Consider the following 26,652-nt stretch of genomic DNA (forward strand, 5'->3'; position numbering starts at 1 on the left):
GCCGGATTTTTTAAAAGTTAAAATATTTAAAACTAAAGTTCTGTACCCGACCCTTATATGTAATATTTGATTGTACACTGGCGACGCGTAGGGTAATGGGGGTAATTGCCCCCTACGGTTTATAATTATTTTTTTTTATTATTTTCTAAAACAATAATTTGGCTTGAGTAAAATATTTTAAAAGTAATTAAATATGTACAAAGAAGAGATTACTTAATAACCAATTAACAACTTAATTTCCAAACATTACTTAATAACATAATTTTCATTATGTTATTCATTACTTAATGACAATTTTCTAAGAAATAACAGATGTCCATAACAGGCTTGAATGTCTAATTTTCTTTTCAGGTAGGGTTTTCAGTAAGAAAAATCGGTCCAATTTTGTAACGAAAACGACTAACGACCCTGAAAATTATTTATTACTCTGAGTATATCTATCCATCAGTAAGTTTTGTTTTTTATAAAGTAAATTTGTTTTATCTATACTAATATTTAAAATCCTTAAGTGACTGACATACTGATTAATCACGATCCTGCTCAAGATAAGAAGGGATTTTTCGAAATTCCAGTTCCAAGAGGCTGAAACCACCCCTCAAATATTACAATATTTTTTATTTAAAAAACGGTCAAGTTTCCGAAAAAACGCTTAAACACGTATATTTTATTTGGTTTTTATACATATCTTAAGATTTTTTAAAAATGTATACAGGGTATTTCGAAAAATCTGGTCATTGATTAATCACGATCCTGCTTAAAGCGCTTGACGTAAAAAACTGATTTTTGGAAAACAGATTGACTTTAGGGTGTAGAGGTTCGATAAGAAGGGATTTTTCGAAACTCGAAATCTAAGTAGGTGAAACTATCCCTCAAATATTAAAATATTTTTTATTTAAAAACCGGTAAGTTTTTCGGAAAAACTCTTAAACACGTATATTTTATTTTGTTGTTTGACATATTTTAAGATTTTTTATAAATTTATACAGAGTGTTTCATAAAATATTACCATTGAGTAATCACGATTCTGCTTAAACTGCTTTGCGTTTAAAGCTGATTTTGGCAAACGGATTGACTGTGGGGTGTAGAGGTTCGATAAGGAGGGGTTTCTCGAATCTCAAATTCCAAGAGGGTGAAAACGCCTCTCAAATATTACAGTATTTGTTATTTAAAAAACGGTAAGTCTTTCGGGAAAACGCTTTGACAAGCATAATTTATTTGTTTTTTTTACATATTTTGAAATTTTTTAAAAAACCATACAAGGTGTTCCAAAAAGTTGGGTAATTTCTTAACCAAGATTCTGCTTAAACTTCTTGACGTAAAAAGCTTATTTTTGGCAAACGGATTTTTCGAAAGTCAAATTCCAACGAGATGAAACTACCCCTCAAATATTACCAAGTTATATAATAAAATCGCCATATTGTTTTTTCTCATGCTGACATAAATGTGAGAAAATTTTATCCAGTTTGTATGTTAATGGAAATTCTTGCTTTGCTTTATCATCACCATTACAAATGATTAATTCGACGTGAACGAAGTCGCTGGTACACGCTAGTACATATTATATATGAACAGCGTCCACCATAATTTCCAAAAATAAAAGGGAAAAAATGTTTTTTGCGCACAAGCATGACTCAGTCTCGGGTAAATGCATTGGGAATGAATTAGCTATTGAGACTGAAGAAGCCAAAAAAAAAATAACTTTAAAGATTTGATTAACGCCTTTGTCAATTTTAAAGCAAGGAGAAAAAATTTTGTTTAAACTTTTTACCTTATTTTCAATCCTTATTTTTATTTGTTCCTTTTTTACATTTTATTTGTTCCCTTAATTTATTTTAATTTGAATCATATTTTTATTAGAAAAAGTCTTTATGTTTATTTATTTTTATTATTTAGTTTCCTTTTAATACCTAAGTTTTGTTTTATGTTGATTTATTTTGTAATGTTTTATTTTTTATCTTCCTTTAATTTGTTCTTATTTGGAATAAGTTTATTTTTTAAATGACTTATATAGCTATATTAAGATATATTATGTTTTTTAGTGTTTTTTTTTTATTTTAATATAAGGGTCCCCAAAAAAACTTGCGGGGGGCCTCACATTTGAAGTTACGCTACTGGGCAGCTGGGCCCGTATTCTGTAACTTTGACATAAAAACGTTACGCTTTCAAAGCGGTGAGCGCAAGTATTCGATCAGCGAAACGCAAGGCAGTCGATTTTGGTATTCTCGTTGCCATACGAATCGTGTTCTGGATACGCGTTGCGCACATATTGGCAACATCACAATTTCTAATGTAGGTAATAGTCAAAAGTTGATAACTGACGGATGTAACAATGAAAAATGTCAATGTTACCTGAATTTCATAACCTATTGTTGAGTTATGTCTTAGTTATGTCAAGCTATTTTTCTATGGATATGTCATTATTCTTATTATACGAGGAAAGTGTTGAAGTCGCTTCTCAGCATTTTCGATGTTTTGAACAATATTTATAGCTGCCAAGTCGTAAATTATCAATTACTTATTGAGGAATTTATAGAAGAAGTAGTAATTTTCACTAAAGAGCAAGATAACGCACAAAATCACAATTTTTTCGATTTTCACTGACAGTTCGACAAGCAAAACGATCCTTTAAGGCAACCGTTGTCAAAGCGCTCAGCGCAATCAGTAAAGACGCTAAGCGCGTCAGACGAGAATACCGAAATCGTTAATTAAGTGCGCGCTCAGCGAAAATTAACATCATATACGCTGAGCGTCTAAAAGCGCTTAGCGTTTTCAAAGTTACAGAATACGGGCCCTGGTTCTTCGGAGGTGGACTGTTTTTAGTGGGTAACAATTCCGAGTCCTATACACTGTCTAGGGGTTATTTCTATGACCTCTCTCTCTCTCGAGATGGTTATGGGAATGATATATCACTATTCGTCTATAAAAGATGTTTAAACCGCCCCATCACAAAAAACACTTAGTTACAAGCAGTTTAAGCAAAATCTTGGTTAAGGAATTACCCAACTTTTTGGAAAACCTTGTATGATTTTTTAAAAAATTTCAAAATATGTAAAAAAACAAATAAATTATGCTTGTCCAAGCGTTTTCCCGAAAGACTAACCGTTTTTTAAATAACAAATACTGTAATATTTGAGGGGCGTTTTCACCCTCTTGGAATTTGAGATTCGAGAAACCCCTCTTTATCGAACCTCTACACCCCACAGTCAATCCGTTTGCCAAAAATCAGCTTTAAACATCAAGCAGTTTAAGCAGAATTGTGATTACTCAATGGTCATATTTCATGAAACACCCTGTATAAATTTATAAAAAATCTTAAAATATGTAAAACAACAAAATAAAATATACGTGTTTAAGAGTTTTTCCGAAACACTCACCGGTTTTTAAATAAAAAATATTTTAATATTTCAGGGATAGTTTCACCCCCTTAGAATTCGAGTTTCCAAAAATTCCTTCTTATCGAACCTCTACACCCTAAAGTCAATCTGTTTTCCAAAAATCAGCTTTTTACGTCAAGCGCTTTAAGCAGAATCGTGATTAATCAATGACCAGATTTTTCGAAACACCCTGTATACATTTTTAAAAAATCTTAAAATATGTAAAAAATAGAAACAAAATAAAATATACGTGCTTAAGCGTTTTTTTCGGAAACTTGACCGTTTTTTAAATAAAAAATATTGTAATACTTGAAGGGTGGTTTCACCCTCTTGGAACTGGAATTTCGAAAAATCCCTTCTTATCGAACCTCTACACCCTAGAATCAACCTGTATGCCAACATTGAGCTTCTTACGTTGAGTGGTTTGAGCATGATCGTGATTAATCAGTATGTCAGTCACTTCAGGATTTTATATATTAGTATAGATTTAGTAAATTAAATAAAATTGGAGGCACCTGCGGAATTGACACGAGAATTTTATACAGGGTCCGGCAATAGTGCGTCGGACATCTGTAGCTCCTTGATAAGATAAAAAACTTGAGAATTTTGTTTAAGTATGTACTACGATGTATTTCAGAAAAATATTTTAACTTCTATAGGGTGGCTCAATAAAGTGTGAGTGGATCAGGATGATTTTTTTACATGTACACCCTGTATATTATTGCTTTTTGGCTTCCTTTCAGATCACTTTAATCCTAAGATATCAGTAAATCTATTTCGATAATTTCAGAGATATTAATAAAAGTAAAAAATATTTATATTTTTTAACCTTCCTTAAAATAATTATTACAAATACAAGAACTGTCCTGAAATCAAAACCATATTAGGTATTTACTTTAGATAGTCTATAGTTACTTGTAAATATCGTAATCTTAAATCATACAGGGTGTTCAAAATTCTACCCGAAACTGTCTTAAATATAAAATAATTTTTCTTTGTTTTTTTTTAATAGAACACCCTGTATATTATTTCTTTATTAGATGGAGAATTAAAAAATAAACATTTTTTGTATTTAAAGTATTTCAAAATTTTTAATGGTGTCTCTGATACACGCAGTATTATTTCATAAAGGTGCGTTCACACCGGCTGCGCCGCACAGTGATGCAGAAGTTCCTAAAAGCTGTGACGCAGTGAATGGTGAATAAAATACCGTTTTGTCCACCGTCAAAAAACGTGCTTGCAATATCCAAAGAGGTCGGGAAAGATTGAACCAGTCGTTTATAGTTTATATAGGCTTGGTGCATTTAGTTGATTTCGACAAATTCCGACCGCAGCGCACTCTACGGCAGAAATCAGAAATTATCAATATATACTTCACGCCACCGCCGTCATGTCGATCTCATTAAAATAATATTATAATATTGAAATTGGGGTTTTGTCATAATATTTAAGTATTTTAGTTTTTTGCTAGTGCAGTTTTCACTGCTTGGTTCGTTCAAATAGCGACTACGGATTTATAAAATTTGAAGGAACGAGTCGTAAAGAAGGATCGTTCTTGAGGTTCGTTCTATGTTCGTTCTTTGCATTGGTTCTTTCAAAGTCGTGAGAATTGATTAATTAGAATTATGGAATGTAGATGTTGCAGCCTACTATACAATCTTGTGTTAATTTTTGACAAGTTTTATGTCAATTTTTAGTTAAATGACGTCTAGAGATTGACCGCGCCGAAATTATCATCGATTGTCATTCTTCAATACTTAGTCGTCTTTGACGCGTTTTTTTTTTCGATCATACGGTACTATGAGCTTGGGTGCCATATCGGGTACCTAAACGGTTGTCAATATATAGGTAATACAAATGTAGATAATACAGGTATGACGCGCATACAAGCGTGCTCAACGCTCCTCGACTGTGAAGGGCACGGAGGGAGGGTCCTTTTTTCAGAACTAGTTACCAATAAGTATTACTTAAATTCAAGATATTGATATTCTTTTCCATGAGAAAAAAAAAGAAAAAAAAGAAAGTAAATACTTCTGTATATTTTATGTAGTTAGACATTAATGAAAGTAACACCCTTGATTAAGGGTAACACCAAAACATATATTTACATATTCTCGATAAAAGTTGTTGAATGAATATTGACGCATGATAGACACATTGACACGTCTTTTTAGTTTATATTAACAATAATTATTCAAAATTAATGAGATTTCTAATAATATTAAATTTAATATCATATAAGCACAAAACGAATTAAAACTTAGGCTTAACAGGGAAAAGCTAGTTAAAATTACACATTAAAAAGTATTTTTAAATTTGCATACTTTGTATATCGAAAATTAAATTGAATAAGAGAAAATATATTACAGTTTCCTTTCTAAAACTAATTAAAAATAACTAACAACAATATTTTACAGCACCTAAGAAACACCCAGTAATATACTGTCATACCTACGTAATTTATTTTGGGAAACTAAACCATGGTTTTCGGGAGAGTTTGGCAACCTAAAGGGTATTTGTGGGCTAATGTTGGTCATGAAACTTCGTATTTATGAATAAAAAAGGCTAATAATTGTAACCTACATCATATTTTTTTGGAGCAATTTGGAGCATTTTGTATTAGCTTACATAAAAAAATTTGATTTTAGATTAAGCAGTTCTTAATTACGTCAAGGTTTTTATTGATTTTTTTTATGGTACCAGTGAAATTATAGGTACTAGAATTACCATGAGAAAAAACAGTTGAAAACATTGTACTTTCTCAGAGTACCATCAGTTTTTAACTAATTTATCACCAACGTTAAACGCACTAATTTTATTTAATCAAAATTTAATCAAAATATTTTAGCTTCAGCTAATAATTTTATAAGCTCGAACATTTCTTATCAGGGATTAATAATGGGCCTGTTTTCATTCAAAAATCTTCACGATTCTGAAAATATGGTCTATTAGGAACTATACGAGTGAAATTATAATTTAAAAAAAATACTTTTGATATTTTAATTTTCTGCCGCTGCCGTACTACTAGGGAGTTTTCGTTGCTTACAAATTGCAATGCCGGTTAACGCTAATTGACAACTTTGACATTTCAATTTCGATTATCGTATATCGTAACCGCTAGCTGCCGATATTTTACGGACGTTAGCCAAAGCCGTTAACATAGCGGTACGCATGCGCACTAGCGCAGTAGAAACACAACATTGAAAAATACAGATCTAAACCTGACCTCATTCTATTTTGTTTATGTTTTGATTATTTATTTTATCTGTGTTAATCTCGTTGGGAATTCTTAGTGCTTCAACTAATCGAGGAATGTCTTTTTTTTCAAAGCGGAAGTCAAAAATAATTAACTAGAAAGAAGTGTCAACTCTGTGTTAAATCGTGGAAACACGATACGCCACCGAAAGCCTTCGTTGTCGTCTGGAGAACTATTTTTCCAATTGACAGGTTGACATGATAAGGACATGATGGCTTAATTTTCACTTCCGTTTCCGGTTATTTAATGGCGGGCCCTCTTTCAGTTCAAATGTATTTTGTATTTTTTCTTTTCATAAATAAAACCAAAAAATAATTTATTCACATATATTTATTTGAAGTATGGAACAACGTGACTAAATAAACATAAAAATATAGAGGATTGTATTGTTTCAATACCAATTAGTTAATTATATGTACTTTTAACGTAAATTAGTTAAGGTATAAGCATGACTTACAGTAATTTGTAAATAAACACACGTATTCGCAGACTTCAAGGACAGAAAACGGACACAGGGACATGAAAACGGGAGCCTTATACAAAAACCTGAAAACAGAAAAACAAATTTTTTTATACTAAAATTAACAATGTAAAAATATCAATAGGTATAAAATATAAATATACTGTTTAAAAAAGCGTCCATTATTCCCAAAGAGACCTGGCTTATAAATCAAAAAGAAGCAAAAAGAGACTTTTAGTCGGATAACATAATCAGATTATCAGTCCGATTTATTGCATTATTGACAATAAATCGCACATATTGGAGATAAATGATGTTGGCTATAGTTAAAAATGATCTTACCTTGCTGTAAATTGTTTCCATTTTCAAAAAAATCGCCGATCAAAGAGATTATAACACCATTTTCTTGCATCTAAAAAATGTAAAAACAGTGTTTATTTACTACCTATTTTTCATATACATGGGACATACCTACTACGGCAGAAACGTCATTTTCTCCAGGATTCTTCATGTAATATATATTTTATATACTTTATTACCTTTATAATTATAAATTTCAGCCGAAATATTAAATTGAACTTCCAAAACGAAACTAAACGGAATGAATTAAAATGGCGTCGAATATTTTCGACACAATTTTCGAATTTGTTCTAGAACAAATCTGAAGTTGTCTCTGAAACTGAAATCTGTCAATTCTAAACTGTGAAGTTAGACAATAGTTAGACAAAAACAATGCTATCTTTGTCTAGGCGGCCATACTTGTCGTGAGGAGAATGACAGGAATGACACTAATGACTGTTTCCAATTTTCCTATTTCACTGTCACCCCCCTGGCGGAAGTTAGCTTGCACTCTTGGTCAGATAATATTTCTAGGTTGAACTCCCCATAAAGTTCTGCTCGATATTCGATGTTGTTTTCAAACCCTTCCAACAGCATAGCATCCTCCAAATCCGATTCATCACTAGAGTCCAATAAAATTAAATTGTTCATCCTCTATAGCGATACCCAATAAAGTCATATAAAGCACTTTCAAATCAAACAACAATACAAAAACCAAAAATCAAAACACGACGCTACGGGCTGTGCTCTCAGTCAGCTGTCAGTTTTCGGTTATCGTATCGTATGTCGGCTCCGAACCAATGAACCGAAAGTCCGAAAACTGTTTTTTTATCTGTCAAAATAGCGGTTATGGTTACGTATCTGTTAACCGTACCGTTGAATTTTTTTAAAGCAACGAAAACTCCCTACTTATTGGCAAAAAGGCTGATAAATTACGGCCGCTCTTTTACGTAGGATTACGTTACGTTTTTGTAGTTACGTTAAAGGTGCGTATTCATTATCCGAACGAACGAACGAACGAACGAACGAACGAATGAAAGTGCGGTATATTTAGACGGGGACCGAACGCATGCGGCCGTTCGTTCGTTCGTTCGCTCGACCATCCGTTTCGAGTCGGTACATCAAAGGCGTTCGCCAACAAATGCCTCCGGTCTTCTCGTGCCGTTCTATCGTGCGGTCCCCGTCCATACCATACGATAGGAGAGAGGCATTTGTTGGCGAACGCCTTTTGATGTACCGACTCGAAACGGATGGTCGAGCGAACAAGGTTAAATTCTGTTTTGATGCTCTTCCGCTGTAAACTCCCCTACCACTTTCCTCTTTACCCCGCTGTCCATAAACTATGGTAGTGGGGGCACTCACCGATAAAACGATGTAGGCACCTCGATTTTGTGAATTTATGAATGACTTGCTCTATCTATTTTTATTCTTAATCTAAGGAAAGAACCACCAGTATGAACTATTTTTTGGACTTTGGAAGAAAAACCAGGCCGGAGAGTCCCAACAGTTTAAGCCTCTAAATTAATAAAAAAAAAACTTAAAAAGAAGTAAAGAAGATTCTATTGGGGACACATGCCACATAAAAAGGTAAAAGAAGAATAAGGCCTAACTAAGGTTAGGTGCTGTCCATTGTGCTGTATATTTGTTTTGAGTTTTGATTTAAGTCAAATTTCTTTATACCTATTTCTGAACGAAATACAATTAAAAAGCTTACTTTTAATATCTTAGAGACACAATGACTGCATTTGAAGGTATAATTTAAAAGAGAATCTACACTTTGCTTAATATTTTTTATTTCAGAATTTGGAGTTCTTCCTGAGATTTCTAAAGCTATAGAAGAACTGGAATGGACGTAAGTTAATCTTAATATATAAAAACGTTTTTAATAAAGCAAATTCTTTAGTTTACCAACTGATATTCAAGCTGAGAGTATACCTCTTGTATTGGGAGGTGGTGATGTTCTAATGGCAGCAGAAACAGGATCTGGTAAAACTGCAGCTTTCTGTCTACCAATCATTCAAATTGTATGGGAAACTCTTAAGGACATAGAGAGTGGCAAAGCAAAATCATCTGTTAAAGTTTGTAAGTATTAAATGGGCAAAGGACAGAACATGGTTCAATTTTTTTATTATTTCTAGCACCACCTTGGACCATGTCTACCCATGATCGCGGAGCTGCCTTAGCAGTAGCCCCCGATGGAATCCGTGTTCAGTCACGTGAACAAAAAGAATGGCATGGTACTCGGTGTACCAGAGGTGTTTCAGGTGGCAAATGGGGTTTTGAGGCTACAGTAACTGATGAGGGACTTTGTAGAGTTGGTTGGTCAACAATAAATGCTTCTTTGGACCTTGGAACTGACAAGTAAGTGGAATTGAGGCTCTTATATCTCAGTTACAAGTTTATTTTTGAACAGGTTTGGTTTTGGTTTTGGTGGAACAGGCAAAAAATCAAACAACAGACAGTTTGATAACTATGGAGAGGCATTTGGAAAGAATGACGTGATAACATGCCTCATAGACTTGGATTTAAAGGAAATAAAGTTTTTGAAGAATGGAGTAGACCTAGGAGTAGCTTTTGCCAATATTCCCACTAATCAACCTTATTTTCCTGCTGTAGTTTTAAAGGTAATAATAATAATAATATTAATTTATAACTGTTTTTACATTACATGAATATAAAATGAAATAGTGTCATAAAGAAGAGACATGTACTGTATGATCGAATAAAAACGGCGTCAGCGATGGCTATGAAATGAAGATCGCTGTCATTTTATATGCAAAATTATATGGGAAATGTCATTGATCGTCTTTTCCAAGCCAACTGGACGCCGTTTTTTTTTTCGATCATACGGTACAATAATTTGTAACATTCAACAAAAATTCATTAATGCTATAAGGATCCAAATTAATAGTAAATAATCTATAACTTTATCTAAGTAATAATAATGGGAAATTAAGTAAATATTGGAAATATCTTTCAAGTTATTTAGTAGACAATTTATGTAAAGGTGTGTCCAGACTCCAGACCTGACCAGATGAGTGGGAGACATTCCAAATTTGCTAACTGTGGACGAGTCTCGTGAGACAACCCACGGAGTCTTATTTCTATCCGTCCTTTGTGGTTTTTTCCATGGCCGATCAAAGAAATCTCGCGGCACAGTCTGGACATGTTTGTGGTTGGCTCACTTACTCACTTGACTGCGAGATGTTAGTGCATGCCACAAAATAGGAATCAAAAAAAATTGATTCCTATTTTGTGGTGCATGCTATACATAGTTTGCTTGGCTCATGGCAGGCGTCTCTCAAAAAATGGATTGAAGCTGTTTGGCACTCGTCTCGTAAGGTCTGTATGCACCTTAAGGGATAATTAAAATTTAGATTGCGAATTTTATAGATAGCTTGTGTGTCTCTCAGTTTGAAATGTATTCCTCTGTTTATAATATAAAACACATTCTTGGACAAAAATTTCTGTGACATTGAAATTATTAGTCTTGATTTTACCTGTACAAGACTCTCTTACCTTCATATCTTCTATGTATTTTTCTTTTTTGACACAAAAACAATTTATCCATATCCCAACAATTTCCATAACAAACTATTCTACTGGCTTTCAAAAATAGTATAATAATTTTTTTTTTCATCAAATTTTCAATAAATGTCCAGCCGAAGGTAATATCATAGTACTTCCGCGGCCGGCAGCTGTTGGTCTGTGTATATTAATGGAACTTGTATTTTTTTACATTACTACTCTTTTTTGCGACCGTGTTTTAATACCTTCGGTTTGGCTTTTCATTGCATGTTGAGTAGTCGGTTGGTTTTTACCTATTTTATCGAAATTCACTTTTTGTGTTTTGTACTATGGTATATCTTTACTCACCTTATTCATTTCACTTTGTTTACTGTTACTACTTACAGTCATTATAATGTTTTGATTTCACTATTAGTATTTATTGTATATTCGAAGCAACTAAAATACGTCTTTAACAAGAGCTGTTTCACTTTTATTATATATATTTCAGAATGCAGAGATGGCTTTTAATTTTGGTGACAAACCTTTTAAGCACAATTTGCCTGATAAATATCTACCTTTGGTATCTGCCCCCAAAGGTAAAGTTATTGTTAACAATAATGGAAATGTTAATAGTACAGAAGGCGTAGTTAAAGGTAATATTTTATCTCCATGTTGTGTATTGTCAGTTAAAAATTTGAATTTTCAGTTGTAAATAATGCACCACAAGCAATAATAATTGAGCCCTCAAGAGAACTGGCTGAACAGACTCATAATCAGATAAAACTATTTAAAAAGCACATCAAAAACCCTTCATTGAGGGAATTATTAGTTATAGGAGGCGTTAATGTCAAAGAACAAATATCTTTCTTGCAAAGCACAGGTTTATTACTTAATGGTGATTTAGAATTTTAGAAAATGACCTAAAAATGAATTTTAGGTGCTGATATAATTGTGGGAACTCCGGGGAGATTAGAGGATCTTATTCAAGGTGGATATTTATCACTATCAAACTGTAGGTTCTTTGTACTTGATGAAGCTGATGGATTACTCAAGCAAGGTTACACAGATTTGATAGAAAGACTGCACAAGCAAATGCCAAAAATTACTGCTGATGGTAAAAGACTTCAAATGATCGTCTGTAGTGCTACATTACATGCCTTTGAGGTAAAATATCAATATATTCATTGATTTAAAAGGTAGATTTAAATACATGCTGTTCCAGGTGAAGAAAATGGCAGAGAAATTGATGCATTTCCCTACATGGGTGGATCTAAAAGGTGAGGATGCTGTACCAGAGACTGTGCATCATGTTGTGGTCAAAGTAGACCCACAAAATGACAGAATGTGGGGGAATTTAAGAAGGCATATTATGACAGATGGTGTCCATCAACTGGACAATGTCAGACCAGGTAAAAACACTTTGGGTGTATTCCATTGCTTACCTTGGTTATGGTTTTATGTTCCGTTTCTAAGTTTCTATCGGTTTCCTGAAAGTTTAGTTATTACGGAACACGGTTCCTGAAAATTTCGGTTATAACTGTCACCAAACTAACCAGCGTGGACAGGCTGGTTTTTCTGGTTTTGTTTGTCAATAAATTTTATTTATGTGACAGAAATCAAGCAAATATTTGGAAGTTCGAGTGAAATTCTCATTTAATTTCTAAAATTTGTAATAATATTTTGTATTTACATCCAAAAGCAATGGAGGTAGGCAGTAAAGGTAAATAAATTTCATTAACTAAATAGAATGACTTTTTAGGACCATTTAAACTTATCACGCAGCCATAGTTTCTTAAAGTCAGGAACATTTAAAGAAAACATGAAAAACAAGACAAGTAATCGTCAATGTTTTGTAAGCTATAAAAATATAAATATTGATTAGATTTGTTTATTTATTATTGATCTGTTTTAATATTGGACCTGCAAATCTTCACTTGAGCTGTCTAACGAGTTGAACAGTTTATTAATAAAGTACTTTTCAATATTAAACTCCATTGAAAAGAAGAAGCAAACGTAAAAGCAGAGAATAGGTACATTAAAAATGCATAAAAGATAAATTTTATAATAGAGGTATCAAAATTTAGAAAACGTCACCATTTGATGTTTGCAGTATTTTACCAAACCGTTCCATTTCAAACCGAAGTTTTTCAGGAATCGCTCTTTACCGTAGTTTACCGGTCTGGTTCGCCTGATTTTGCAACGGAATACAGCCTTTGTTACCTCAACACGCATTTGTTCACAGAATATGCTGTGCTCTTTTATTTATTTTTTTTAAGAGTATAAGATTAATAGTCACTATACTCGAAGGAATTCGGTGATGTTAACATATAATTTATTTTAAGGTAATAACACCCCTGAAACTCTCAGCGAAGCAGTGAAGTTGCTCAAAGGCGAGTACGTCCTCAAGGCCATTGAAGAGCACAATATGGACAGGGCTATTATTTTTTGTCGTACAAAGCTGGATTGTGACAATCTGGAGAAGTATTTGAAGCAAATTGACAAGCGGAAATATTCTTGCGTGTGTCTGCATGGCGACAGAAAACCAAATGAGCGAAAAGCTAACTTGGAAATGTTCAAAAGGAATGAGGTAGTTCAAATGAATCAGCAGTTTCATATCTATTATGCATGGAATATATTTATTCTTAGGTTAAATTTTTAATATGTACTGATGTTGCTGCAAGAGGGCTGGACATTTCTGGACTACCTTTTATGATAAATGTTACATTACCCGATGAAAAGTCAAATTATGTGCATAGAATAGGTAGAGTTGGCAGAGCAGAAAGAATGGGATTGGCTATAAGTTTGGTTAGCACTGTTCCTGAAAAGGTACACTTTAAAATATGGAACTTAACTACATTTTATATTTACTGAAATTATCAATTATTTTTAGGTGTGGTATCATGGGGAGTGGTGCAAATCCAGGGGCAGAAATTGTTGGAACACCAACTTGACTGATGTCAAAGGTTGTTGCATGTGGTACAATGAACCTCAGGTACATAACAAAATTTATATCAGCTTTCCAAACCTAATAGAATGACTATTGTAGTACCTAGCTGATATAGAAGACCATCTGAATATTACCATTCAACAAATTCAGCCTGATATGAAAGTACCATCTGATGAATTTGATGGAAAAGTAGTTTATGGACAAAAGAGGCAACAAATGGGATCATCCTATAAGAATCACACTGCCCAAATGGCTCCCATAGTGAAGGATTTGTCTGAGTTGGAGAAACATGCCCAAATACTGTATTTAAAGAGGCATCTCACCAAAGCATCCAGAGTTGTTTAAGTAATATGTATATATATTTTTTTTTAAATTATACTAATTCTCATGTAATCTACTTTGACAAGGAAAAACTTAAAAAACACTTTTATTACAAAATTATTTCTTTTATTCCTTAAATAGTTAAAAAATATAAATATCTTTGTCGTCAGAAAACGTAACATTAAAATTAGTTCAAATAAGTCTTTAAGATTGAAAATACGCAATGATTTTACTACTCATTTTTAAGCGCAAAATATACATCGTGGACGCTAACATTTAACATTATCTTCTGATAAATATTACTGCATTTTTGTTCAGTTATGATTAGTCTACAGCTGCCCAATTGCATCACAGCCTTTTGAGCCATCGTGCTCGATACCATTTTGAAGCCGTCAAGCGCGCAACAGGACTCTAACATCCTATATACATCGAAAAATGTCGTTTCCTCAACTCCGGTTCGTTCGATCTAAAAAATAACACGATTTTTAATTCTACTGGCATATATTCCTCTTATAGCCCCTCTACACGTTGGCCAATGCATGTGCCAATACGCTGGCCAGCGCGTTGGGCCAACGTGTAGAGGGGACTATTGGTCGTGTTGGCTGAACTGGCCGAGTTGGTCCAAGCATTGGCGACCAATCCGTTTGCCGTGGTTTTTTCAAGACACTTTAAAAATGACCCCTCTACACGTTGGCCAATGTGTTGGCCAGTGCGTTGGTCAATACGCTGGCCAATGCGTTGGGCCAACGTGTAGAGGGGACCATTGGTCGTGTTGGCGGCACTGGCCGAGTTGGCCCAAGCATTGGCGACCGATCCATCTGTTGTCGGTTTTTTCAAGACACATCAAAGGGAGTTGGTATTGATCGGTGATTGGTCGGTAATATTTTTCTGTGTGTGTACGGGGTGTCTCAATATTCCCAGGATACTACTACTTGTCGGTAATATTTTTCTGTGTGTGTACGGGGTGTCTCAATATTCCCAGGATACTACTACTTATTTTTTGGAGTCAAGATAAGTTCATTGGACACAATTTACCTCTATACAAAAAGCGCTTTGTTTGCAGTTAGAAGGCATCAAGGAGATTATTTTAAGAACCGATATTCCGATTTGAACTAGATTTGGTGTTTCTATGTTGCTAAGTGTTTTAACATTTGACCATCACAAAAAATGTGAAAAAGTACGAGAAAGGTGAGACCTACTCCCACCTCTACTTAAATAATTTTAATAAAAATATTTTACAATTCTACCGACGGCTTTTTTTCCGTAAAATGGACCTCATAGTATTTATTACATTTTTGTCCCTTGTAAAAAGCCACATCGCCTAGATTTTGAGAAAAAAAATAGAGAATTTTTAAAGTGAGACTTCTTTACACGCGATGGGAGTAAAAACTGAAGGCCGGAACACGGCCGAGACAGGACGCGGGAGCAAAAGTGGTAACGTTGACTTTTTGATCTTGGAGCATCGTAACTCGGGCCCTATGTGAGCTAGGGGCCGAAACTCAGAATGTAGATGGGCTAGAAGACAAGACTTTTCATGGTATTTTGACGATCAAATAAAAATTTACGCCTAATAATCAGCAAACATACAAACACCAAATTTAGTTTAAATCAGAATAACGGAAATTCTTAAAATATCAGAAAAAATGTGTTTATTTGTGCCCTTTGTGCCCTTTTTTTATTGTGCCCTCTAACTGATAAACGAAGCACGTTTATAGAAGTAAATTGTGTCCAATTAACTTATTTTGATTCTAAAAATACGTAGTAGTTCGATGTCCATGGAATATTGGGATACCCGGTTAAAAATTGAGATATGGGACTAGGACCCAATGAGGCCAAGGGCCCAATCGCTGAAAGTTATGTGGAAGCCAAAATTTCTAGTTACACCACTGACACCCTGTATTTAGTGTATTTAATAATGCCTAATATTAGACATTTTATGAATAGCAAAATCACGGATAATCCCGACCAATCAAACCAGAAATTTTTGTCTTGTTGCTCACTACCGATATCGATCAATACAACAGCTGTCTGTGAGACATTTAATTTTAAAATCCAAAAATTTAAATCAATCAAATTCGAATTAAAATTGAAAAAAATAATCGCGAAAAAAAAAAGATGAAAAGCAAATTAATCAGAACTTAAAAAAGTACATCTGGTGGGAATTGAACTCGCGACCATTGGATCCAGAGCGCGTCAACCGATTCACTGACCCAACGATATCATTCTACAAAATCTTTTGATTTCGGTTTTAAACTGCATCTTTTTTTTATAACTCGGTAATGGTACACACATGGTACACACTAAGATAGTACTTATAAGCACTGACTAAATAAATTGTCGTAGTCGCTACCGTCCGGATATCCATTTTTTATCATGGCGTCGAGACAAACTAAACGTCATGTTGATAGATTTTCATTTCCTTGGCCAATACGTGTGCCAACGTATTGGCCAATGCACTAACGAACACATTGGCCAACGTGTAGAGGGGCCATTATAAGTTAGCAAAGAATATTATAGTTTTAAGAACTCTCGTGTGGAAGCTTTAGTGATTTGTCACACGGTGGCGCTTTTGAACATAATCGAAGCCTGAAAATGCTAATATTTTAAATTTTGGGGACTACGCGCGGCGATATTTCGTACGGTGTTGCCAAAACATATTTTATTTCTCGATATTTAAAGAAATATGTATTGATTATATTATATATTTTGTATTCGTTAGTACATGAGGCATCCTAAGGCTATAAAAACGTAGCTATGAAAATAAAATTTTAGATTTTAATTTTTTGTACCTTCTAATAAAAATTACTTCTATTCGAATAAAAAATTAACTAGTATGATTATGTGTTATCTGTGCTAGTATTAGGAAACTGGAGTAAATACGGAGAATATTAATTCGTTCTCTAAGATGAGTACTACTAAGTAATTTTTTAAAATTCGACCCATAAGGGGGTGTAATTAGATAAAGGGGTGTAATTATACAAAAAAAATCTGTACCTACTAGGAGTATGAACTTTTGCACAGATGTGGCACATTTGAACGTTGATAAGCGATTTTTGGAAATGTATAGCCTAAGGGTAGTGAAACTGGGGGGTGAAATTTTGTACAAAAAATGTTAGTTCTAGGAGTATGAAATTTTGTACAGAGTTTCCTTAAGTGACGAAAGTGAGTACCTAGAAGCTAATTTTTGACATTCATCCCCTAGAAATAAGGGATGAAAATTTGTACAAAAGTTTGTTACAATCGGTTTTAGAAGTATGAAATTCTGCACAGACGTTCCTTATGTAACGTAATTTAGCACTAAGTAGCACTTTTTGGAAATTCGCCCTCTAAGGGTGTGAAATGAGGGGTGAACGTTCTGAAACAATTCTGTTGAAGGAATATGAAAATTTGCACAGAGGTCCTAAGGGGGTAAAACTAAGGGTGAAAATTTGTATAATTTTTTATGTAAAATCCGTTCTAGGACTAGGAGTATGAAATTATGTTCAGAGGTCCCTTAAATGATGAAAGTGAGTACCTAGAAGCGAATTTTAGGCATGCATCCCCTAAAAAATAAGGGATGAAAATTTGTACAAAAATTTGTTAAAATCGGTTTTAGAAGTATGAATTTTGCAGACGTTCCTTATGTAACGTAATTTAGCACTAAGAAGCAATTTTTGGAAATTCGCCCTCTAAGGGTGTGAAATGAGGGGTTGAACGTTCTGGAACAATAAATTCTGTTCAAGGAATATGAGAATTTGCACAGAGGTTTATTATGTAGCGTAATTGAATAATTAGAGCGATTTTTGGAATTCATTCCTTAAGGGGATAAAACTAAGGGTAAACATTTGTATAATTTTTATGTAAAATCCGTTATAGGACTAGGAATATGCAATTTTGTACAGAGGTCCCTTAAGTGATGAAAGTGAGTACCCAGAATAAAATTTTGGACATGCACCCCTAAAAATAAGCACTCCCTATAAAACAATTAAAATAAAAAAAATTTGTCTAAAAATAAAAAAAAAGTTGGGGTGGACCACTCTTATCACTTAGGGGTATAAAAATAGATAACCTGGGAATAGGTTGTGACCAAACCAAACCAGACCTACTGAATATACATATAAAATTTTATCAAAATCGGTCTAGCCGTTTCGGAGATGGTAAAAAAAATTAAAAAACAACCCCTATTAAAAAATAGGGGATGATGATGGAACGGTGAAAATTTAGGGTTATTTGTATTTTTAATGCCAACTAAAAAACAAAACATTTTTTCTTTCAAAAAAATAAAAAATGAGGGTGGGCTACCCTCTCGGCTACCCTTACCACATAAGGGTATAAAAATAGATAACAACCTATTCTTAGACGTACTGAATATATATATAATTTTATCAAAATCGGTCAAGCCGTTTCGGGGATGGTAACAAAAAGTTTAAAAAAGCAACCCCTATTAAAAAATAGGGGATGATGGTAAAACGGTGAAAATTTAGGGTTGTTTGTATTTTTTAATGCCAAATAAAAAAAATTAAAATATTTTTTCTTCAAAAAATAAAAAAAATGGGGGTGGGCTACCCTTATCACTTAAGGGTATAAAAAATAGATAACAAACTATTTTCAGACCTACTCAATATACATAATAAAACGTCATCAAAATCGGCTAAGCCGTTTCGGAGATGGTAACAAAAAAACAACCCCTATTAGAAAATAGGGGATGATGGTAGAACGGTGAAAATTTAGAGTTGTTTGTATTTTTTAAGGCCAAATAAATTTTTTTTTTCCAAAAATAAAAAAAATGTGGGTGGGCTACCCCCTCGGCTACCCTTATCACTTAAGCGTATAAGAATAGATAACAACCTATTCTTAGACGTACTGAATATACATAAAAATTTTTATCAAAATCGGTTAAGCCGTTTCGGAGATGGTAACAAAAAACTTAAAAAAACAACCCCTATTAAAAAATAGGGGATGATGGTAGAACGGTGAAAATTTAGAGTTGTTTGTATTTTTTAATGCAAAATTAAAAAAATTTAAATATTTTTTTTTTCAAAAAATAAAAAAAATGGGGGTGAGCTACCCTTATCACTTAAGGGTATAAAAAATAGATAACAAACTATTTTCAGACCTACTCAATATACATAATAAAACGTCATCAAAATCGGCTAAGCCGTTTCGGAGATGGTAACAAGAAAACAACCCCTATTAGAAAATAGGGGATGATGGTAGAACGGTCAAAATTCAGAGTTGTTTGTATTTTTTAAGGCCAAATAAAAAAAAAATTTTTTTCCAAAAATAAAAAAATGAGGGTGGGCTACCCTCTCGGCTACCCTTATCACTTAAGGGTATAAGAATATATAACAACCTATTCTTAGACGTACTGAATATACATATAAAATTTTATCAAAATCGGTTAAGCCGTTTCGGAGATGGTAACAAAAAACTTAAAAAACAACCCCTATTAAAAAATAGGGGATCATGGTAGAACGGTGAAAATTTAGGGTTGTTTGTATTTTTTAATGCCAAATAAAAAAAATATTTTAATTTTTTTTCAAAAAATAAAAAAAAATGGGGGTGGGCTACCCTTATCATTTAAGGGTATAAAAATAGATAACAACGTATTCTCAGACCTACTGAATATACATATAAAATTTCATCAAAATCGATCAAGCCGTTTCGGAGATGGTAACAAAAAATTTAAAAAAAACATCCCTATTAAAAATAGGGGATGATGGTAGAACGGTGAAAATTTAGGGTTGTTTGTAGTTTTTAATGCCAAATAAAAAAAATTAAAAGTATTTTTTTTTCAAAAAAAAAAAAATGGGGTGGGCTACCCTTATCACTTAAGGGTATAAAAATAGATAACAACGTATTCTTAGACCTACTGAATATACATATAAAATTTCATCAAAATCGATCAAGCCGTTTCGGAGATGGTAACAAAAATTTAAAAAAATCCCCTATTAAAAAATAGGGGATGATGGTAGAACTGGTGAAAATTTAGGGTTGTTTGTATTTTTTAAAGCCAAATAAAAAATTAAAATATTTTTTTCAAAAAAATAAAAAAAATGGGGGTGGGCTACCCTTATCACTTAAGGGTATAAAAATAGATAACAACGTATTCTTAGACCTATTGAATATACATATAAAATTTCATCAAAATCGATCAAGCCGTTTCGGAGATGGTAACAAAAAATTAAAAAAAAACATCCCCTATTAAAAAATAGGGGATGATGGTAGAACGGTGAAAATTTAGGGTTGTTTGTATTTTTTAATGCCAAATAAAAAAAATTAATTTTTTTTTCAAAAAATAAAAAAATGGAGGTGGGCTACCCTTATCACTTAAGGGTATAAAAATAGATAACAACGTATTCTTAGACCTACTGAATATACATATAAAATTTCATCAAAATCGGTCAAGCCGTTTCGGATATATTAAAAAAAAATTAAAAAAACAACCCCCATTAAAAAATAGGGGATGATGGTAGAATCGTGAAAATTTAGAGTTGTTTGTATTTTGTAATGCCAAATAAAAAAATAAAAACATTTTTTTTTCAAAATATAAAAAATAGGGGTGGGTTACCCTTATCACTTAAGGGTATAAAAATAGATTACAACCTATTCTCAGACCTACTGAATATACATATAAAATTTCATCAAAATCGGTCAAAGCCGTTTCGGAGATGGTAACAAAAAAAAACAACCCCTATTAAAAATAGGGGATGATAGCAGAACGGTGAAAATTTAGGGTTGTGTGTATTTCTTAATGCCAAATAAAATAAAAACATTTTTTTCTTTTCAAAAACTAAAAAAAAATGAGGGTGGGCTACCCTCTCAGCTACCCTTATCAGTTAAGGGTATAAAAATAGATAACAACCTATTCTTAGACGTACTGAATATACATATAAAATTTTATCAAAATCGGTTAAGCCGTTTCGGAGAAGTACGGTAACCAAAACCACCCAAAACTGTAACACGAGAATTATATAGATAATATTATATGAAAACTGCGGAGTGCGGAGAGCGGAGAGCGGAAAGACTGATTATAGCAATAGATGAAATTTAAAACTATAATTTAAAACTATTCAAGAAAGTACATACAAAACAAGGCAACGGCGCGCGTCTGTTCGTTCAATTCCGAGCAAAATAGCGAGGCCCCACGAAGTTGGGGCCTCGCTCGCCAAAGCGAGGCCCCATCGACAGGTCAGATTTTGATGCGAGACGAGACTTCTAGGGTATTAAGATATTCTTTGAAGTTAGTTATTAACCATATTTCAAAAAAAGATTTTCTGACATGTCTAAAAACTCAAAAATAAGGTATTCTATACGTCGAAACACCGGTTCTCGATCGATCATCGGATTTAAGCGACTTTAGACGATGTGAGTGTATATGGACGGGTGAACGTGATGCACGCAATGTGTGGTGTTGAGTTGGCGCTGGACATCGGTCGCGGTATCAGAACTTTCATTTGAAAATTGATATCTCGAAATCTGTTAAAAATAATTAATTGTATATTTTTAAACTTTTTAATGTTTCTCTATATTTTCTTCGCAGACAATATGTGAAAATGTATTTAAACAAAAATGTTGCACAATTATTAAAAATTGGCGCGCACTAAAAGTCGGTGGATGCATTTTTTGAATATATTAATTGGAATTTTTGAATGGGCCTATTAAATTTTCTTACTTCAACATTGTTGAAGATCCAAACTTCAAAAAAAAACAAAGAAAGTTTGAATAACTAGATTCTTTCTTCAGTTATCGCGTTTTATGCGTCAATTACCGCGATTACAGAACACCCTAGCTCTAAAAAAGGAATTTTCCCGCTTTAAATAAAAAATAATAAATATGAAAAACTAAAAAATAAAGAGATTAAAGATTCAAACCTCTGCAACGATAGCTTGTAGTAAAAGTTTCTGCAACCTGGTGCATCTACGAATTGCTGTAATTTGCGGCTGCGTAATCATAGCACTCAGTGCCTTATTTATATGCATAATGTTGACTTGTTGCTCATTGGCTTCATTCTCTGCAATTTCTGCAGCTCTTCTACATATATCTAGAGCTCTTCTTGCATCTCCCGACACAGAGGCTACTTTTCTATAAATGTAGTTACATTAGCAGACAGAAAAGATTTAAACAGTGTATATTTAACCTAGCAACTAATTGTACAGCATCAGGATTGAAACTATTTGTACCAGTAAGTCTTTTTGTAACAATTTCCATTAACTGCTTGTGAGTATATGCTTGGAAAGTGAGTCTAGTTAACCCTAAACGGCTGGTAACTCTACTCATTAACAATCTATAGAAAAAATGTAAGTCTTATATGAATTAAGCAAAGTTTGTACCTCAGAACTCACCTTTCTGGCAAATCCATTGTATTGGCAATAGTTATTACTATAAGTTCATCATTAGACTTTGTAGGCCAATCTAGCAAATTATATACAACATCTTGTCGCCTTGTGCACAGTATATCTAACTGAAAATTTAACAAATCTTGATAAAAGATATTAGAAATTTAAAATTAAAATGTACTTCATCAATAAGCATTACTACTGGCATCATATTTTTCTTTTTGGTGAACCTTTGTTCCAACAAATTTTGAGCTTGTTCCCACGGAACTGTCTTTCCACTAAGTTGCTTCCAAATCTAAAAACAATCACTATGAATTTTAATCAGCATTCACTTTAATATTTGTTATTTGTTTGATATTCTAATCAACTTATTATAAATTGCCAAACAAAATATAGTAACGTTTTTTGAACTGAAAATCTATATTTTTATGAAACTAAAGATCTTAACAAATAAAACAAAAAAAAAACAAACCAAACCAAACCAAACAAAAAATATATTCCTCTGTCTAACTTCTGTATGACAATAAACATATTATAGGTAACATTTTGTGCCTTAAATTCTTGCCGAAATCGACTTTTATTTTGGACAAATGATTTTAATAATAAACGCCTTCTAAAAGAGTGGAAGTCAAATCCTGTCTTATATTTAAAAAAAAAATTCTCAATAAATATTGATTTTAAGTATAGGAAGTGCTTAATAAAACAAAAAGAATAAACAAAACTTCGTTCGATTGTGATACAAAATACAGGGTGATCAATTTAAAATAATGGAGAAAAAACATTTAGTTTTGACCCACCCTGTATATACCAAACAAGATTACAAATTTTGGTAAGCTGAATTTTAAAGTAGACACTATTATACAGACACTATTACATCCGGCTAAAATATTTTAAATTTCTTCAAATTTAGAATTCTGAGAGGGCTTTAAAAAGGCAGTAAATTTAGTTTAAAAGCGGTTATATTTCAAAAACCACTCAGTATAGTATGACATTATGGTATTTTTAGAATGGAAATTTATTGACAAAACTTGGACACATCCACTGAGCTAAAAAATATATAATATTCCATTTATTAATATACAACTTTAGTTTGATAATATGTTTCAATCACCTTGTATGTTGACAAAAATAGTTTCAATATGTGTGTTACAATAAAATAAAAATCACAAACGAAAATCCTAATATGAGTTTCTCTGAAGCCTGGGTCACCCTGTACAAACTATTAGTTTTTGCGACGTGGTTACTATATAAAAAAGTAATTTTAACGCCTAGGCATAAAAGTAAAACACTTACGCCTAAGCACAAAAGTACGAAAATATATTATTAAACTGACATAAAGTGTCAAATGCAACGAGTGTAACTATAATTTCTCGATCTCACCGCGGTCTCGATATCTAATGATATCTAATTACTTACATTACAGGGTATTACTTTTAAATGATTTTATATTATTTGCAACGTTTGAAACTGTTAAAAAAAATTATTTTAAGTAGGAGTAAAAATTACTTTTTGTGCCTTACCTGTAATGTTGACCAGGCTGTATGTCCTCCTTACAAGAAGTATCATTTTTACTCCTAATCAAACAATATACTATTGTTTATAATCGGTAACGTTATTAAGAACTTCCCGTTTAATTTAAAAGAAAGTCTAGGCCAGTCTAGGCCTTATTTTTAACTATTTTGATCTTAAAAAGGCCTTTAAAAAATTCTGAAGCCCCACTCTCTCTCCCGGTTCTTTTTCATAGCCCAATGTCCTTTTTTTAAAAAAGGTGGCAACCCTTAACGTTAACTCAACTTTAAACTTTTACAAAGATAATGATCCTCCATAGTCAAATGCGAACTTAGAAGTGTATTTTGAGTTTCTATCTGATTTCTTTTTATAATCGTCGGAGCAAATAAAATACTTTGATATATCTAATTATTTAAATATCCTCAGGCTACCATTTAACACAATTAACAGAAAACAAACATAATTCTTACCTCTACATAAGCTTGTCTGGGTTCAGTCAGTCTCATCCCATTAACATGTACATAAGAAAATTTTGGTATTTTTCTGTTATTCTGTAAATGATCAATTACAGAAGTTACAGTAGCTGTCTTCCCTGTGCCAGGTACCCCAGAAATGTACATGCACCTAAAAAAATATATTAAATACTTTGAAATACACAATAAACCACCACTTACCCTCCACACTCATCTTCAAGTTTACCTTTCAGAAAATTATAAACATCTTGATATTCCTTCTCTCGGCACGGAAGTGAGGTAGGTATACAAGAAACATGTAGCTGAGTCCTAGCTTTCATGAGGGGTGTGCTATCTTTAGGTATGAGACTAGACCGGGACTGCATTGATGGAGTTATAACCCCTTCCCTATAAAAAAAAATAAAAAAAATATGTATAAAAATAAATTAAGAGAAATTTCTACCTAAGTAATTTCAAAGTGTTTTTAGGAGTTTTTGGAGTCATTTTTACACTGTTAGGAGTTGCTAGAGCTTTCCTTGAGGTTTTAGTAGCTTTTGGAGTCTTTGGTGCTTCAGTTTCTTTCTCTTCATAGTCAGAATCACTTTCTGATACTGAAATCTTATATGTTGGTTTTGAAATTCTAAAAAGTTTAATTTCATATCAGAGACTAACAATTTGTTCATTTTACCTTTTTGAACGCCTAGTTTGAACTTCATTATCACAGCCATTTCTAAGTAATTTTGATATTGTTGATTGTTTCCTTAAAGATATGGACATATTTCTTAATTAACAAAAATAAAAAATAGTAACAGAACTTTTACCTCTTTGAAGAAGCAATATTTTCTTCATTTTCAGAATTCTGAGAGACTAATGATTTTTCTGATACAGTAGAATTACTTCTTGAACTCAATGTCCTAAGAAAAAAAATTACAAAACAAATTTAAAAAAAAAACATACAAATATTGATGATACATACCTTTTTGGTTTAATATCTTCTTCACTTCTTTTAAGAGCCTCAACTATTTCAATATCATCATCCTCTTCAGTATCATAATAAAAATGAGCAAAGGATTTTCTTGCAGATCTTGTTCCCACTAGACAATCCCCATTCATATTATGATTATTATTATTATAAGACTTTCTATATGAAGGGGTTCTCTTTATTACATCACTATAATAAAAAGTTTCTTACATAATTCAATTTATTTTGTATTTAAGCACTTACTCGATGTCAGGGCTCATTTTATTCTGATCATTTAATTGATGCCTCAGTACAGATCTACGAAAAGATTCATTCAAATTGACTTTAACTGACCTTAAGGGACTGCTATCTTCAAGGTATCTGGCTGATGTCCTCACTGATCTCCTCTATAAATGTCTGCAGGTTAAAAAATATCAAGTATACCAAAGGAAATACTTTTACCAGATTTTCGTTACTTCTTGGAGTCTCTACATCTCTTAAGCTGCAACTTCTTGGAGTCCTTACAGGCGTTTCTTCTTGTACTCCTTTCTTCTTTTGAGGCGATTGAATATCTAAACTCTGATCTAAACTTTCCTTATCAACAATTCTTCTTTTAGTTGGAGTTTTAAGATTAACTTTGTTTTTAATTGAATCACAGAGAGTATCAACAGAATATTCAAAATTAGGTTTACCCCTTTTCTTGGGACTCACTAATTCTTTATCATTAATTAAGGGCTTGGCTCTTTTTTTCGGGGATAAAGATTTCTTCTCTAACTTTCTCAAATTGGCTGCTGATAGATCTGTTTCGTAATTTTCAAAGGCCTTATTTTTTCTGGTCCTGAAGGAAGTTCTTGGAGAGAGCGAGTATTCGTCGATATTTTCCAGTTTCTTTAAAACTACAACAGGTAGTTTTTTGTTCTTTGATGATAATTTTAATTTAACAACCAAGGGATTTTCTTCTTCATCGCTGCTTACTATTGAATAACTGAGTATATCTGCTTGTGAAGACTCAATTATTGGTAAATCCATAGTCATCTTGTGTCATTAAATGAAAACAATAATATTTAAAATTAATTGAAACACCACATACAGCACAACACAGCACTTCGACAACACAACTTTAATCAACACGAGACATTATTTGGCCATTTGGCGGGAAATATTAGATTCTTCTTCATCTTTTGTCAGGCATCAGGCATTTGCTG

At 32.8% G+C, this 26,652-nt stretch overlaps 2 protein-coding genes across 2 annotated transcripts; one reads left to right on the forward strand and one right to left on the reverse strand.

The window, feature by feature from the left end:
* Positions 1 to 9,003: 9,003 nt before the first annotated feature.
* Positions 9,004 to 14,324, forward strand: LOC115878320 (ATP-dependent RNA helicase Ddx1). Its single transcript, XM_030894779.1, has 13 exons — positions 9,004 to 9,180; positions 9,230 to 9,281; positions 9,333 to 9,511; positions 9,568 to 9,790; positions 9,843 to 10,053; positions 11,448 to 11,592; positions 11,646 to 11,819; positions 11,877 to 12,103; positions 12,162 to 12,348; positions 13,282 to 13,526; positions 13,586 to 13,765; positions 13,830 to 13,931; positions 13,986 to 14,324. The coding sequence occupies exons 1-13, from the start codon at positions 9,165 to 9,167 to the stop codon at positions 14,229 to 14,231; spliced, it is 2,187 nt and encodes a 728-aa protein (XP_030750639.1). The 5' UTR covers positions 9,004 to 9,164; the 3' UTR covers positions 14,232 to 14,324.
* Positions 14,318 to 26,625, reverse strand: LOC115878319 (origin recognition complex subunit 1). Its single transcript, XM_030894778.1, has 13 exons — positions 25,910 to 26,625; positions 25,712 to 25,854; positions 25,463 to 25,657; positions 25,308 to 25,400; positions 25,175 to 25,246; positions 24,950 to 25,126; positions 24,709 to 24,894; positions 24,505 to 24,658; positions 22,707 to 22,820; positions 22,532 to 22,650; positions 22,327 to 22,473; positions 22,061 to 22,271; positions 14,318 to 14,673 (listed from the first exon to the last, which is right to left on the reverse strand). Exons 1-13 carry the CDS (start codon positions 26,480 to 26,482, stop codon positions 14,440 to 14,442), a joined length of 2,418 nt encoding a protein of 805 aa, XP_030750638.1. The 5' UTR covers positions 26,483 to 26,625; the 3' UTR covers positions 14,318 to 14,439.
* Between the last annotated feature and the right edge of the window lie 27 nt (positions 26,626 to 26,652).

The sequence above is a fragment of the Sitophilus oryzae genome, unplaced genomic scaffold (assembly GCF_002938485.1).
Source record: "Sitophilus oryzae breed Bouriz unplaced genomic scaffold, Soryzae_2.0 scaffold_1508_pilon_pilon, whole genome shotgun sequence".
NCBI classification, from domain to species: domain Eukaryota; kingdom Metazoa; phylum Arthropoda; class Insecta; order Coleoptera; family Curculionidae; genus Sitophilus; species Sitophilus oryzae.